Source organism: Triturus cristatus, chromosome 4_2 (assembly GCF_964204655.1).
Source record: "Triturus cristatus chromosome 4_2, aTriCri1.1, whole genome shotgun sequence".
Lineage (NCBI taxonomy): Eukaryota > Metazoa > Chordata > Amphibia > Caudata > Salamandridae > Triturus > Triturus cristatus.
The window spans coordinates 248694859-248712769 of NC_140586.1; the positions used below are offsets into that span (position 1 = coordinate 248694859).

At 41.0% G+C, this 17911-nt stretch overlaps 1 protein-coding gene across 2 annotated transcripts in view; it reads left to right on the forward strand.

Annotated features, from left to right (window-relative positions):
- The window catches only part of LOC146833568 (cytochrome P450 2D15-like), a 222460-nt gene that overhangs the window by 132338 nt on the left and 72211 nt on the right, over nt 1-17911 (forward strand). For both annotated transcript variants that reach the window (XM_085601421.1, XM_085601422.1), the window contains exon 4: nt 12245-12405. In XM_085601421.1, the coding sequence (XP_085457547.1) occupies nt 12245-12405 (161 nt within the window). The remainder of the gene's footprint in view (nt 1-12244; nt 12406-17911) is intronic.

A 17911-nucleotide genomic window follows, 5' to 3' on the forward strand; every position in this document is an offset into this window, starting at 1 on the left:
ATTACGATCCAGCGAGGGGTCCGCCAGGGATGTGTTCTAGCTCCAACTTTCTTTTCTGTGTACGTTAATCAGCTAGCAGATTTTCTGTGCTCTTTACCAGTCGATGCACCATCTCTGGCGAACCACAACATTTCCACACTACTATTTGCTGACGGTACCTTACTGGTCTCCAAAACTCACATGGGTCTCCGAAAACTTTTAAACCATTCTAAGGCCTTTTGCGAGGCAAGGGGCTTGGTTATTAACACCACCAAAACCAAGCTATTGATGCTGACTCCCACAAATCCTTTAAGGGAAACTTGTTCCTGAATAATGTCCTGCTCGAGATGGTCAGTTCATTCGATTACTTGAGTATCAAACTATCAGAGGGAATGACTTGGAAGAAACATCTAGAGATGACTTCCTTGAAATTCACTCAGCTTACTGGGGCGCTGAGGAGGGAGCTCTCCTTATCGCATTCCAGGCCTGTAGCTCCTGCTCTCAAATTGTACAGCTGTAAGGTTGTGAGCAGTGCCCTCTATGGGGCAGAGTTGTGGGGCATAGTACCCGGAAATGAGCTCGCAGTTGTGGAAAATAAGTTCCTCAGGATATCCCTTCCCCTAAGCACACCTCTTCTTCCCCTAAAGCTTGATCTGGGTATTAAGTCCATCAACGATCTTGTGAGGCTCCGCCCATTGCTGTTCTGACACAGACTGGTCACCACTCCTGATCTGGCACCTTATGCTGCTGCCCTTTGTGAGATCTCCAACTTGGACACCGCAAACAAAATTGGCTGGATTAAATAAGTAAATGCTCTTCGGTCTAACATTGGTTTGCCAAATCAGGCTATCGGCCATCCACCATCCCACTCAAGAAGCCAATTAAAACTCCTGTATTGGGCATGGGTCGAACAGAACAACTTTCGGAAAAGCCAACTTGGCAGCCTAACAGATGCTTTCACTGACTTAAAAGCCATCTTGAAAGCTACTTTGATTTTATTGAGGCGCCAGCTGACAGGAAATTGTATACACAGTTCAGACACAGTAGTTTACCAATTAACGCTTTTACCAACTCCTGGCAGAATGACATATTCCAACCTAAGGGCTGTCCCTCCTGTTCATGTCCACACGAGTCAATATGTCCTGTCCTGTGTGCAGACAATTAGGGACCCGCAGTTCCAAAGATGCCCTACTGATATTAAAGTCAGACACCAGACCCCTTTTCGCCTGTGTCACCGCGAAATTCTTAGGCCATTTCTGGGCGATTAGAAGGAGGGCACAGTTAACAGCATTGAATGGTCCTGATAGATAAAATGGTGACTGCATTGACCAGACAAGAGCGCCTTAATTTCCAATGCTGCTATTTTACATTTTAAATAGCTATTTTTTAAGGTTGTATTTTATGTATTTTATCTTGTCTATTTTTGACTTAATGCAGGGGCTCTATCCTTGGACAAGTGGCAATTATTCCTTATTGTTCAACGTGTGGGTCATATACTCTGAAAATGATTTACACAAGATTGGATAACGTATAAGCACTTTAGCCCCATAGTCCTGTCAGAGAGACCCTGACCGTGAATTATGGGGAATTGCTTCACCAATGTTATGTCCATGCTGTTTTATTATGTCAACCTGAGCGCTTTTTATCCTTCATTTGCACATTTGTCTTTTGAACGCTCTTTTTAGCTTGTATGATATATTCACGATTTGTATGGTTGTTTCTTTTATGATTTTTGTAACTGAAATAAAGAATACAGTCTGGACGTAAAGACTAGGTTATGGTAACGTGCTTTACCTGGGCCTGCCCTAATATCGTCTAGAGGGATTGCTGGTCGTGCAAAATGTGCAGCTCGCCTCATTTTGAAACTGCCTGTGAGAGTGCATATCTCCTCAGATTTACGAGATCTGCATTGGCTTTCAATTAGGAGAAGAATTGTGTTCAAGGCGCTGGTGCTGACACATGGGGCGCTTCACCAATCGGAGCTTGTGTACCTTAGAGCCAGGGTCAGCTTGAATTCTCCCACCCAAAATCTGAGATCTGCCAATAAACTATTGGCAGTGATTCCCAGACTAAGGAAGACTAGAACAGGAGGTAGATCATTGGCTTTTCTGGGGGCCACTACTTGGAACAAACTCTTGTTAGATCTGCAAGCTGTTTATAATCTGTCAGCGTTAAAAAAAGGCTGAAAATGTGACTTTTTTCAGCAGGTTTGAACTACGGTTAATATCATCTGCTCTATGGCTACTGCTCCGGGACACTCTGCTGAGTAGCTGTGCGCATTATAAGTTTAACTTTATCATCATCAACAAAATGGACTACAAAATGTAAGTTTTACCTACACATATCTGTGTATGTGGAGTTCTCTCCCCAATCTGCAAACATGAGTGTAGGTTTTAGTGTGGAAGACATAGGGGAGTGGGTGTGAAAAAGGGGAGACTTATTCTTAAAGGGGATGGGATTAGGGAGGTGTAAGAGGGGTTTAAGGAGGGTCAGGGATGGGGTTCAGGGATGGGGTTTAGGGAGGGACCTCTCCCATCCACACAAGTGGAAGCCAATTGTTTTGCTCTGGGAGACATGTAACTTACACAGTTTATGAATACCAAAAGTTGTACACTTACACCAGAGTGTAAACTTACTCTAAAGTAGAAGTTACCTTGTGAATCAGGCCCAATGACCCTTGTGGGGCCCTTTAAATGTTGTTGCTGTCAAGATGACAATCACTCTAAAGATTCTGGGACTTGTAACTCACAATAAAAAAAGTCTTCATTTGGAGTTCTGTAGTGACTCATTCAGGAGCATTCTTTATCCTAATGTGTGTGCACGGTACCAACACTATCCGCTAGAGATACAAGTCCAGCAGCAATGACCTTTCCTTGACATTCCCATGTGGATGCAATGGGCCTACAGGCATCTCAGGCCGCTCCATACTTCTGCTATACTGTAATGTTATGCTATGTGTCGTCATGCCATGCTCTGTAGTGCAAGAATAAAAGGAACGATGTCCGACAGTACTCTCCTTTCATTGCCCTCACTCAGGTCCTGCATGTAAAGGGTAATGCTTGTTGAAATCAGCCAGCAAACAAGAAGATGCAATGCCATTTCTCATGAATTTTTCAGAGAGCCATACTATTTCCATGACACTATATACTAAAGCTGACCCCTGGTACATCGAGGGTCAGGAAACGTTCTTCTCGAATTCAGGCTGCCCATATATCACGACTGGAGGAGGCCTTGCTCAGGCCCTAGTCACCACACATTTCAGAAGCAATGTGTGAAATATGGGATTATTTTTCTATAGTGGAGTAAAAGCAAACAACAGGTCATGAGGCTTGTTAGACGAGGCATCCTTCGGCGTGGTTTTCCCCTAACTTTTTGCCTTCAGACCCCCTGTTTTAGCTGACTTTGTTTTTACTGTCTTTAGGACTCTGCACACTTTACTACTGCTAACCAGTGCTAAAGTGCTTGTGCTCCTTTTTAAAATATGTTAGATTGGCTTATACCCAAGTGGCAAATTTTAGTTAATTGCAGGTCCCTAGTAAAGTGGCACTACCTGTGCCCAGGACCAGTAAATGATATGCTACTAGTGGACCTGCAGCACTGATTATGCCTCTCACTTGAGTAGCACTTTAGGCATGTCTCAGGCCTGCTATTGCAGCCTCTGTGTGTGCAGTTTTAAACTGCCACTTCGACGTGGCAAAATAACGTTGTGCAAGCCCAAACCTTCTTTTTTAATACATATACATCACCTGTTGAACAGGTCCTCGACAGCCCGTATGACAGGGTCTAGTGCATTTAAAAAGTAGAACATGTACTTTTATGTTTTACATGTACTGATATTGAAAAACCTAGTTTTTCACTGCTACAAGGCCTACCTCTTCAGTAGGATAACATTAGAGTTGCCTTATTACATTTTCTAAGTGTAAATTCCAAATGGGATCAGGTACCCCTTCATGTATGGTGCCTCTGGAATTGCAATGTAAAATCCAAATTTATGGTGAGGTCGGATTTTAAATCACAATTCTGAATATGCCACTTTGTTGCCCGTAGCCTATCTCTGGGTCTCATGACTGAGTTTAGTAGACAGTTGGGCTTTGTATATATCTCCTGGACAGCAACCCGCAATGGTGAGCTTAGGTGTGACTGGATAGGCCATCACTGGCCGGACGGGAGGGAGGAGCTGGGTCCAGCCCCACTTACACTTGAATAGAAATAGGCTGTGTCCCATCTCCACACAAAAGGCTGCATACACCCTGTAGTTAGTCTGGAGCCAGGGCCAGGAAGGCATGGCACCTGTGCACTTCAAAGACATGCCTCTAAAGGCTACTCCTCACTTCAAAGGCACAACTTGGTATAAACACTGGACCTCAGACATCACCACTTTAGGTCACTTCTGGACCTATTGATACTCTGCCAGGAAGAAGGACTGGTGTGCTGTTACAAGGACTTCCACTCTGCTGGACTGCTGCTCTGACAGAACTGCAGGCCTGTTGTGCTGACCTGCTGTCTGCTGCTGTTCTCTTGTCTCAGTGAGAAGGACTGGAACGGCATCTTTTGAACCCAGACCCCAGAGTGACTCCAAGGGCTAGTTGCCAGGCCTCCTGATCTGAAGCCACAGGGCAGTGGCGGCTAGCCGAGGGAGTGCTACGCGGCGGTTGGGTGGGGTAGGGGCAGGGTGGGGGTAGTAAACTCCAGCATACGGCGGAACAGAGTTAAGTAAATAAATAAATAAAACAATGAACATTGCGCATGCTGCAACGCCAACTCGGCGATGCAGCGCACACAATGTAAATTGTTTTATTTATTTACTTAATTCCGTTCCGCCGTATGCCAGAGTTTACTCTCCAGTTCTATTAATTGGATTTTTGTTGTTCTGCTCTTGTTTTCACTTTATTACTGTTTGAAGGCTTACACAAATATCTTACACATAACCTCTAAGTTAAGCCTGACTTCTCTATGCCAAGCTACCAGAGGGTTGAGCACAGGTTAATTTAGGGTTGACTTGTGCATTACCCTGATTAGGATTATGGTTGCTGCTTGCTCAGGGCTCACACCCCAGTCAACCACCAGCCCAATTTTCACAGGGTTGATTTCTTTAGCCATAAAAAGGTGACAAACAAATTGCAGAATGATTCTGTTTGATGCTTGAAGACGACAATTTGGGTCAAAAGCCAAACCATATTTATTCCATGATAGATAGAGCAAAACCAAGGTTTTTAAAAAATAACTTGTATCCCATATTTTGCTCCTACCTGTTTTAAATTGCCTTTACTTTTAAATTACATTTTCCATTCTTTGGTATTTCTCTTTCAAAGCCAAAGCAATTGTTTTAGGTTGTACAAATGAAAGAAATTGAGGGTGAAATCCATATGGGAGATTTATGACACTGATTATTTAAGCTACGTTTGCGAGCCAAGGAAGGTCAACCAAAGATCCAATTGCATCTGCTAATACCATTTAACCATTTAGGTATGAACATTTGTGGACATAGCAGACAAAATTTGAAAGGCGCACCACCATTTCTGCCAAAATAATGATGTCAACATGATTGCTCCTAGGTCTGAAATTACAGTGGTGAGCAATGCACTATTACTAGCCACTTGATTCCACTGTAGCTGTACTCGTTGAGCCGCAGTAGGCAGTCTTTTCAATGAAATGAAGTGAAATGATTTATATAGGCTAGCTTCCTGAAATGAGACAGCTGTTATTCCCTGTTCTGATAGTAAAGCCGTACCAAAGGGGATGATGGAAGGAGCGCTTGAGCAAATCAAACACTCACCCCCAACTGATCTGGGTTTAATCCATCATCATTCTTTAGCTCACTCCACCACCCCAGTTCAGACATGGCCATATGCAAAGCAGTCTGACCCTGTGCCTCATGGGAACAGTCCAGCCTGAACTGCCAAGCCATGTCTTCCCTTGACCGGAAACAAGCATCCTCGGACAGGTTTCGGATCCATAACCCTCATCAGCCAGGCTATCTTGAATCCAGTGGCAGAGTGAGCAAGGGACCCACGTCTGGGCATACCCTGCCAACTTAGGGCGAACAAAGCGATACTAAAGGGGATGATGGACGGAGCGCTTGAGCAAATCAAACACTCACCCCCAGTCAAATGATCTGGGTTTAATCCATCATCATTCTTTAGCTCACTCCACCACCCCAGTTCAGACATGGCCATATGCAAATCAGTCTGACCCTGTGCCTCATGGGAACAGTCCAGCCCGAACTTCCAAGCCACCCCTTTGGTATCGCTCTGATAGCAAAGCCATCATGAAATTCATTGGTCTGCTTTCTGAATGACCTATGGGACTGGTTAGTGGCTGTAGACGTATTTTGGGTCTGGTATGATCCACTTTAGATCTTGAACAGGTACACCAAATATTGATATTATTCTGTACATCTCTTCTCGTAGTGGGCCACCGAAATAGTCTCATAATCAAACCCAAGGTTCTGTGAAGCTCAGATGTCTTGTAGTTGGAGAATTATGATAGCACTGAAATATCAAGTGCTGCAGCTGATTAGTTGGTACAAAGATTTGCACATTTGATATGGTTATCACTGTCTTATACTCCTCTTGCTCCCACTCACTCCTGCATGGTCTGCTAATGTCTTTTCTAACTGTATTCAGAAAAGAATAGGAATTCTCCAGGGCTTATTGACAGGAGAATCTGGATTTTATTAAAGATTAGCAGGCTAGCATTATGCATTACATTCTTTTACGCACTCCTCAGAAGCTTTTCAAAGAACATCCAGCATTAGAAATGTACTGAACAAACAGTGGGAATAGAACACAGCAGTACTATAAAACACTCATGCACACTTGTCTGCAACTCTTTTCTTTGCTATTAAGACAAGATCTTCCAATATTAAAACATGTACACTTCTTCAGTTCTGAAACATTTTATTTATAATTCTTCAATTTTGGACATTTTCTCAAGAATATTAACCCCAAATCTAATTTTCTGCAATTAAACTTATTTTTCATATCACTTTCTATTAATAAAAGAAAACATCCAGATATCAATTCAAATTTGAACTTTAAACAATATAACATTCCAGTAAACAGTTCTTATTGATTTTGTTTTCAACTACTGCCTGAGAGAGGATTAATGCTAGCCTCCTAATCTATAGTAAAACCCTGATTCTCTTGTCAATAACTTTTGGAATTATTTTTGTAAGATTACAAGCTAGCATTATGCATGTTCAAAGATTTTAATAACCACATGTGACACATGTTCCCCAGGTTTTAAAGCAAAACTTATTAAAAGTTTCTGCATTAGACTAATTGTATACCTTAAGAATGTCTACCAATCTACCACCCTCCACAAAAGCCTTGTTTGGAATTGCACCCCTAACAGAATATGCTCTAAATTCTCTCAAATCTACTCCCACCAATTGCATTATAGCCTCACCAATCTCGCAATAGTTGCTGACAATAGTGGCTTTACATGTGAAATAATTTACTCACATCCTATGATCTGTTTTCAAGTACTCTCTGCTCATATTCCTTCAAACAATGAACCATACACAACTTGGGATACTCTTCAAATCTTGATATAAACAAACAGATTGAGACAATCTTGTTTTCTTTCCAGATTTCAAAATATATTAAATTTGGTTGGAAGAATCTAATATCAATATCCAAAGCTTTTACATTAGAAACTCTTTTAGAAGAGATTAAACATAGTAAAGTTGCTGATTTCCAAGTCATATGCCTTAACAACAAGAATGTATTCACTGGACAAACTTCAAACAATATTAAAACCAGATTTACATCCCAAAATGTATTGTATGTAGATTATTGTGGTCTTTCTAAACACACTCCTTCTCCTGACTCTGCATACCATTTCGCTTCTACCAGTTTAGGTTCCTTCTAATAATATACAGCTTGTAGCAACTGCTTATCTATAAGAAATAATGGTTCTATATGATAACCCTTTCTGAAACAATTCTGTGAGGTGATTCAATACCATAACTTCATCGGCCTCCACGGCATCCAAATACCTCTCCATGCACCAACAAACCAAGCCTTTCTATGCACTCTGTTATCTTTTCCTTGCACCTAGTGCCCATAATTATTTCATGAGTTCTGAAGTCACTCCTGAAAGGTGTCTATAACTGTCTTATCCCTTGATATTCTCCAAAGAAGAAGGTTACTCATACCAGAATCTTATGATGAGTGCTCTCGCATCCTACTCTTACCACTAGTCCTTTGCAGGTTCGAAACTAAAATGGCTCCTTTATTGCTAACTCCAGCACTGGTGTAAACCATGCTTGGCTTTGCCAAAAGTAATTGGCTAGAACTATACAAGTATGTTGACTCTTCACCTGAATCGATAACCTCTGAATCATAGAAAATGGAAGGAAAGCATGCCCCTTCAGATCCTTGCAAACTTGATTGAATACATCCACCGCTATGGAACCTGCTTGTGGCCTCCAACTGAAATGCTTGTTCCGTTGATGAGTCATTCTGGACACAGAAGGATCTACTTTTAATGAACCACACACTTTCTATATTTGTTGAAAATACTCTCTCTCTAAACTCTAATCCCTCTAATCCACTGGATAGTGTGAATTCCAATCTACCACCTTCGTCACTCCTCCTGCTAAATATTCTGCTTTCAATTCCATTTTGTGTTCTAAAGAGTGATGCCACGTTTCGCTGGCTTTCTTCACAGTTTTCTTTTATCTGCTGTCCCCTAGCTTGCTAATATATGTCACTGCTGTCATGTTGTCCATTCTTAACAAAACTGAACAATTCTCATCATCTGTTTTCTTTTCCTGATAAGAAAATTTCCCAACTGTTTACTGGTTTCAAAGAAATCCTTTTATGATTCATGCCTCTAAATGTTCTGACCAACAACTAATTTCTACCTTTGCCTGTTCTGTTGTACTATTTTTTTCCCATTCTTTTGACAAACCATAAGTCTTCAAACATTGCAAGGCACATTAATGACGGAGATCTGGGAATATTGTCTGAACTGGGTAAGATAATAAAACAATCACCCTTACTAAACCCCGTAAAGTTACTTTCTGCATTCTTAACATATGCCTTAATCTTAAATCTTGTTTGATCTTCCTCACCTTCCCTTCGAATAACTGTACTTGACTTTTAGTGTATCCACATGAAAACCTAGAAATCCAAAACCTGGCAAGGAATCAATACTCAATTGATCAGTTTATTATTAAATGGTTCCCCAGTTCTGATCTATTCTCACTCATCAAAAGAATACCGTCCAGATAAATATTCATGCATGTATCTCTTTCTCCTAAAAATGTCACTACTGCTCTGGGCATCTTGGTAAAATACTATGGTGCCAATGACAGGACGAATGGTAGGCATTGGAACTGATAAAGTTAGTCTTGCTTTCTGAAATGTATACATCTCTGACTCCTTTGGTTGATTGGAATTGAAAAATATATATTTTTTAAATCTAGCTTTATTAACCAATCTCCTTCTTGTAACAAATCTCTGAGAAGGTGAATCCCTTCCATTATAAAATTTCTGTAAATTACAGAACTTAATACTAGATTTCATCCTTTCTCTCTTTCTTTCACATGCACAATCACACATTTCTCTAGCATCCGATTCACTTCTCCAGTCACAGGCTTCTGTAATTCTTTTTGAAATTATGACTCCTTTGGTTCCTTTGTTCCACAACATACCTCCACAACGTACCCTTGCATAGTCAGCATTACCCAGGCATCTGATGTTATTTCCAACCAATTCTTCAGATAATTCATTAAACCTTCTTCAACTTTATCAAGGGAAATACCAGAAATAATCCTCTAGATTCAGCTTTTTTCCTGCCTCCAAATGACCTATTCCTTCCATCTCTTTTTCTCTGTAGAAAGAATCCTGACTGATACTGTTATCCTCGTACCCCTTAATCCCGATTACATTGGGTCTTGAAAAATCCATGGCCGAGAAGGTACCCTCTCCTCCTGGTCTTCCAAAAAACTTTCCACCAAAAACTATGCACATAGAGCTGTGTTTTATCTAATGCTGTGAAAGATTTTACCACTCTTCACCCTTCTTTTTCTAAAGACAAGTCCTTTGCTTCTTCCCTTGGCTCTTTCTGAGTTAATCGACCCATTTATTTTTATTTTCTTTAACTGAGCTTTTCGCCTTTCAGAAATGAGGCCAGCATTAGCTTTTCAAAAAAAATATTGCTCTTTGGCACCACCCTATGAAAAGATAAATATTCAGGTCACTGCCTTTAAGTTAAACTACTTACACCAAATCCAATATAAGTGCCACAGGACCCAATTTATGTAACAGCCTACCTTTACGTTGTTTAAGAATACATTTTAAATGCTTCCAAGGTTCTCTTCCTACCTTCAGCAAATAGGTAATTAGTTCAGGATCATAATTTGCAGTTAAAGGCTCCTTGGGTCCTACTTTTGGACGTGAACTTTCAGTTCTCATATTTACTCTCTCTTCTTTCACCAAAGGCTTTCTAATCCACAATTTAATATAATCTGTCATATTTTCTGAGGGCCACCAGTCAGAACTGTGGGGTGTCATCTCTTTAGAATCAAATTATTTTTGACCTAATGTAACCTTTCAAATATTAGATGTCTGAGAAACTTAATTAAAATCCACACATTTGTTTTGTGAAAATTTGAAAGTATTTAAATCCAAAACATATTAATCTACATCATAATTAAGCTCATCATTAAAGTAAGCTTGTTTAAAGGCTTCATCTTTTGCAGGGTGAACCTGCCCTGTTTGTGTGGGGCTTTGGACACCTCTGACTTCTGTATTGCCAGGGACACAATTTTTTCCCACTCGTAGTTTTATTGACCACACATTCATCTTCAGATAAGGACCAGAATTCCTTTATTATCACCTTTCTTTTTCCATGATAAAACATCTTGGAATACCTCATGCACAGATTCCTCTACATGGTTTAGAACCATATTTTCAATGATCTCTTTCAGAACTTGTTCTTCGGAAGGATGTGCCATATCTATATTTGACATTACTGCCTAATCTCAAAATCTCTTATGATAATATTTATTCAGGCAAGTCTCCTTCCTTAAGTCTTCTTTATATTTGTTTATATTGCGTAAGGTAACTCCTAAAATGATTGTACGTAACTGTGATCGTAAAAAAAAAAAGTTAACAAATACTTTCAATATTCCACGAAATTCCAATACATTTTCACTGGCTATATAAAAAAGATTCACCTCAGAGATGATCTCCGTAACAGACTCTGATCTGTTACGGAGATTATCAGTAAATAAACAATCACACACTGAGTTTTGTGAGCATTTTAAAAGAGCATCATATGCTCAAAGTCAAAATGGTGCATCAGGCCACCAGCATGCATGTGAAGCAATCTCCCTTTGAAAGAAGTATTACACATATTATCCTACTCAAATACATTAGAAAGTGCTTCAAAATGCCCTTAGATCGAGTGTTTTCCTCTTGGCGACCATTACCAAAATAATCTGATGAAAATATACATTTCAACCTTCAAATCTTCACTAGATAGTTACATAAATACTGATTGTCATTCGTTAAACAATCATATCAGAGCATATACTACAATTTCTTGATAATTTTTAATTAATACCCATTTGGAATTAACACTAAACATTACAAATCAAAATGTTTCCATAAACTATAAAAGGGTATAAACAACCTAATATTAAAAATGGTATCTAAATACTTCAAATATCTCGCACAGTCTCAAATGGTGTAATTGAAACATGTCTTCACTTGTTGTTGAGTTGTTTCTTATTCTCTGCTACTCTATGATTGTGAACATCCACGTCACCAACATTGTCCACTAGAGGCACAAAACCACCAGTATTGACTCTGGCCCGACCTTCCAACGTGGCCCAACTGCTCTCTTCAAAGGGCCTTATTCACGAAGGAAACTTACACTTTTGAGTAATTTACAACTTTTGGCTATTCACAAAATTTGTGTGCAAGATACTACAAAAGAAGTAGTTGTAGTGCAACACCAACCGATAGAAAATAATGGAGGTAAGAAATTAAAATAAACCCCATTCTTTTGCATCACTTTAGAAAAATACCCAAGAAAAACTGCCCAAATCCCGTATTTATTTTGGCTTGGCTGCCTGTTCCTGTCCCTTCAGTTCTAGAGCCCAGTTCAGCCCTGGCTGTCTGTTCCTGTACATTCAGTTCTAGAGCTAAAGAGCTGCAGACCACGTGTTTCGGTGTCAGAAGCTGTGTTGTAATTGTTTTCCATATAAAAAGTTTCACTTTGTCTTTCCTATGCTTTTTCTTCCCAGGCCACCCATTTGACCCATATCTCATGCTAAACAATGCTGTGAGCAATGTGATCTGCTCCATCATTTTTGGAGATCGATTTGAGTACGATGATAAAAAATTCCTAACGGTGATGAGGCTATTTGAGGATATAATAAAAACTACTGGTGAATTACTTCCCCAGGTAAGTCATGAATACTACAGTAGCGCTCGTTCACACAACCTTTACTAAGGCCTCAATTATGAATGCCCTGCTATATTCTGAGAAGTGCGGTAATATGAGTTACCACACATCGGAATTATGAGTGCTCCAATCACTCCCACAGCCCACATTGTCCCCCGAAAATGTCAGCAGTTCAGATCTAACACAATATAATGAACCAGATAAATAAATACCTCATCCCAAAGTGTAGGTGTTTACCAGGCCCGGTGGTTACCTAAGCCTTCGCCAGTGAACATGTAATGCAACATTTCTGAGCCTTTGGTTATTAGCTTAATAACGTGGTTATAACATGTTGCAAATACCAAGGGTCATTTAATATATTTAAGTGCAGATAAATACAAAGCAAACAAACATTTAGAAACTATTGGAAAAGTAAAGCTGTGTTTTTATTTTATCCAAATTTCCGATCGGTCGTAGTAGAGAATGGCAAATCTAACACCTTCCTGGTACTTGTTATGACTGTGTCTTTTTGAGTTACCCTTAAGCACCGAAAAAGTGTATCCACAAGCAACACATTTTTTACACATTACCTGGAATGAAAGTACTCCCCAAAATCCACCCAGTGGTGGACAACTATAGGTATCATGTCTGTATGCCTCTCTGTCAAATCTGAAGTATTTAGGAGCATATCATCAAGGCCATGCGATAATTATCGCTCAGTGCTCTTAACGCGAGGATAATTATCGCCGGCCAACTCTACATTTCATCGCGGAGATAGCGTGCTATCAGCAACGCTTATCTCCAAAGCGATAAAATTCAGAGCGCTAGCTGCCAATTGTGAGATTATCACTGGAAATACAGCGATAATCGCACAAGGTTTGGCGAAAGCTTGCTGATAGGGTAAGGCATACTTAGCCATGATATCCACCTTACATAGGATATCATGGCTAGGTCAGTTTTGAAGCACTTAGCAACATTTCTCCAGTTATGTCAAGTCAGAAACGCCCACTTTGCATCTCATTAGAGATGCAAAGATGGGTGTTGGGTGAAAGTGCGATAATGCAAGGATTCACGCGATAGCGTGACCTTGCTGATTAGGCGATAAAATTATCGCCGCGTTCCGTACAAAAACGGACGCTAAAACGGCGATAATTTTAGCTCCGGGGCTTGATGATATGCCCCCATATTTTTTCCGAGATCCTGTAATGGTGGTATGAGTAAAGTATAGATAAAATAAAATACAACATTACGGTTTTTGGTGCTAAGGACTGAAATCTCTGAGCCTCATTTAATGCAGAAATGTTAGAAGCACCGAAAACATGAGTTATCGCAATCTACGGTGCTCATTGGATCATTGTTCATATCACCAAAGTGCCGAGGAGAGTTCTAGGGTTTCTCATAAATGGGATTTTTCAGGGGGTGTCCAGATTCGTGAATTTTGCTTTCTAACCCATGGAAGCAAACTCTGAAATCAGCCTGGTATTGATTGTTATTAGGGATTATAGAGGCCTGCATGTGACTCATAGTACCTGGAATGAACCATAGCCTCCTTGAATTTCCACATTTGTTTGTCTTTCCTCAGTTTCCCTAGTTTAATTTAGTGGACCTGCTCACCTGACTACAACTAAGGCATGTCTGTGGACCGATCTTCTTTCCTTCCTTGTAGAACATCTGCTGTGGCTAGTATTTCTCATATGCATGCCTGTGAGATACCCTTCTCTCACTTCTGAGTACCCTCTTTGGAACTGTCAGCTTCTATGCTAGTAATCAGTGGCTGTTGGGTTGCTCCTCTGTCGTTCCTGTGTGGACTTGTCCGACCATTTTCCACGGCATCTTTATACAGTGTATGATTTGGGGTGCTCCTCATTTGCCTACTTATTTGCAATTTTATAGCATGTATAAGACACGTGGGAGCCAGAATGTTTACAGTGACAAAAACAAGGATACAATAGTGAAAGAGATTGCATATGACTTAACAACAATAGACTACTGTGCAGACAATGTAATATACATTTTCAACAAAGAATGGCCTGATCAGAGAGGGAAGACCAGGACAGTGGCTTAGAGAGTTCAATGAAGAGAGATTGAATGGGTAGATGTGGGGTTACAACTATTAAAATGTGAGGTACACTGTCACTTTTCCTTTCCGCTGGCTTTGTTCTTAGGCTTAAAGTGTATCTGCCCAGGGGGAACTATTATAGGGCCAGATATTTAAGTAGGTATTTCTCGACACCAGAAGTTGCTTTGTTTTTGAAGTCCTCGTAGGAGGAATTGGTGCTGAAATGTGAGGTGACTGATCTTCATGTCCTTGGTTCATTTCTAGCAAAAGAACTGGAATATATTTTCTGTTTTTGAACCTCGGAGATTTTAGGAAGAAGGATTTAGTGCTCTGTGGAGAGAGTGACAGCCTCTGGATACCTTGAGTTTAGATAGAGATTTTGGGGTGCTGCCATCAATGTCTTTGTGGGTGATATAAGTTGTTTTGTGTATGAATCTAGCTTCAGATGTGAGCCAGCTGAGGAAAGGGAAGAGAGGAATGATATTCTTCTTGCTGCAGCATTGAGGGTTGCCATCAAAGGGGTTAGGTTAAATTTAGGACATCCTGGGAGCAACGTGTTACTTTAGGCTACTCTAGAGATAAGGAGGATTTGAATCACTTGTTTGAAATCGATTTGGGATAAAGGACTTAGGGCCTGATTATGATGGTGGACGGACTGCCACTGACAGGCCATCTGTGGCGGTCTGCCCACCGACAGCCTCTCGGTCCGACCACCAGATTACAACACTGGCAGACGGACCCACAGTTGTCGGGGGGGGGGAGGGGGAGACTGCCCCCTCCTCAGGATCAGTGATCCCAAAAATGCAACGTTTGGATTCGTAGTCTTAAATGGCAGCGGTGCCAAAGCAGGCACCGCCACCAGGATAATGATATCCCTTTCTGACAGCCCTATCATGATGGGAAGACCACAAAAAAAGGCTGTCGTACCAATTTGCGAGGCGCTATGTCCAATGTACAACAGTGTTTTTCACACTGTTACCAATTACCAATGGGGTCGCAAATTGAGAGGCCCATAAATATTAATGAGCCTCTCACAGTTTGTGACCCTATTGGGAATGGCATGCCCTCCCATGTATGGTGGCCTGCTGGGCTCAGCAGACCACCATGTCTGGGACTGCTTTTAAATAAAGCAGTTTTTTTTAAATGCGCCCGTTTTCCTTAAAGGAAAAGGGGAAGTATTTAAAAAAAAAAAAAAACGTTTTTGTTTCATTTTTTAAGTGCAGGTTGTGGTCCCTGAGACTACTGCCTGCCCTTAAAAAATATTTTCCCCTGCATTTGCAAAGGAGAAGGGGTCTCCTGGGGACCCCTTCCCTTTTGCTAGTCCATTACCACCCTCTTGAAGCGGGTGGTAATTTGCGAGTGTTTTGCGACCACAATTGTGATCGCAAAAAAAACGTCGGACATCTGGCCCTGAATGCCTTAATGCAAAGATAGTAAAATACTGAACTTAGGTTCAAATTAACCATGTCATCAGACTTACGTACTTTAAACCATAGTAATTGGCACTTTATATTCTCAAAAATTTTGTTTGAGGAGAACCACCAAATTTCCCCTAAAGTTCTCTTAGACAACTAAATAAATTGAAGGAAAGGTCTGTTATGCTTAAAATGTACTATTCTCCATGAAGTGCCAATAATAGGAGAGTCCACATCTCATTGTTTGTCAGAATATCATTGACCAAAACATCCTCGGCATAAATATTGTGGTCTAAACATCTTATACAAAAATATTGACTCGTTTATGTTGATTTTCTAATATTAACTCCAATGTGGAGATATTTTTGCAAGTGATATTGAGGACAAACTATTGTTGTCTGACAATATTTACGGCCTGATTACGCGTTTGGCGTTTTTACTGCCATATCGCCACAGCAGCGGTCCCCAGAAGATGGCTGTGGTGGTGGTTCTCCGCCTGCCATATTACTATGTCACCACTCGGTCAGTAGCAGTGTTTCTGACAGCAGGGAATATTTTTTCATATGTGTTAAAGCAGGTGTGTATATTTTGACTGCAGTATTAAATGTACACATATGCATGACACATGTGAAAAAATACCTACTATGAGTACTTTCCGATTGCTGGAGTCTATACCATATATGCCCAATCCAGTCAATAGGTAATTAGTGCAAAATGGACTTACCTGGATTTTGGCGTCAACAGGATCCACGTATGAGACTGAAGGGAAGAAAAGGAAACGGGTGAGTACGCACCCCAATTCCTTAGTTTCTTCCAACTCAAAGCAGGCGGTCTTCCACCCACAATCGGCTCGATGGAAAGCCTATTCATAATTCTGACAGTGGTGAACTTGTCTGTACTGCCCTCTGACATCTGCTTTCCCCATACTACTATCGTGGCGGTCTGCAAATGGCTGTCGCTGTCTGCGGTCCTCCAGAGGTCTTTTCTTCAACACACCTCCAACATACTAATTCGTCGGGCAGACCGCCAACTGTGCAATAGGGAATCCGACACCACTTTGATGGCAGTTCCCTTACTGATGAACTTGTAATCAGGGCCTTAGTCTTCGATATTCTGGTACATACCCTACCTTTAAATTCCAGCCACCCTAGTAGCTTGGCACAAAAGCAATCAGGCTTTACTTAGAGGCAATGTGTAAAGTATTTATGCAGCACTCAAACAGTGATAAAGTTAAAATACAACACAAGAGAAATCCCACACCAATTTAAAAAATTTTTTAATTTAATAAAGTATTTGACACAAAAACAAAAATCTAATCAGTGGGACCGGAGATGTGCAATTTTAAAGATTTAAAGTAAATATGGTACCTAAAAGCACATGGTGCCATTCGCTGCTATCTGGTCATTTAGGGGAAAGTCATCAGGTCAGACTTACTGTGATGCAGTGTGGGCTGGAGACAGGGACTAGGTTAGTCCTGCTCAAACAGTTATCTTCTGAAGTCCAGCGCAACGAATTCTGTTTGAAGTGGAGTAAGCCGCAAGGAGCAGGGAAAGCGTTGCAGATGGTTGTTGCTGTAGTGCCAAGATTCTGTGGACGGTCATTGCTGGTGCTTCGCGCTGGTGGTGAAAGAGGGATAACACCAGAGGTTTGCGGTGGTGGTTTGCACGGATTGAAAGATCAGGACATAAATGAGCCTGTTCACTGTCACAAAGAGACAAAACCTTCAGAATTTCTCAGTTTCTTTCAGTAGGAGCTCAACTGATGTCACACCAAGGGTCAGGGACCAGGGAGGCACCTCTTGGGGATCAGGAACTCACTCCAGTGGGACTCAAGCAGGTCCAGTTGCAGGTCTGATGAGGGGTAATACCCCAAAACCAGTTCCAGAATGCTTGTTTCCAGTCCAGGGAGGACCTAGCCTGGCAGTTCCGGCTGGACTTTTCACATGGGGAGCCGGGTCAAGACTGATTTGAATATGGCTGGGTCCAAACTAGGGGGTGTGTGAGGAAAAAAATGATGGATTAAATCCAGATCTGTGATTGGGGTTGAATATTTG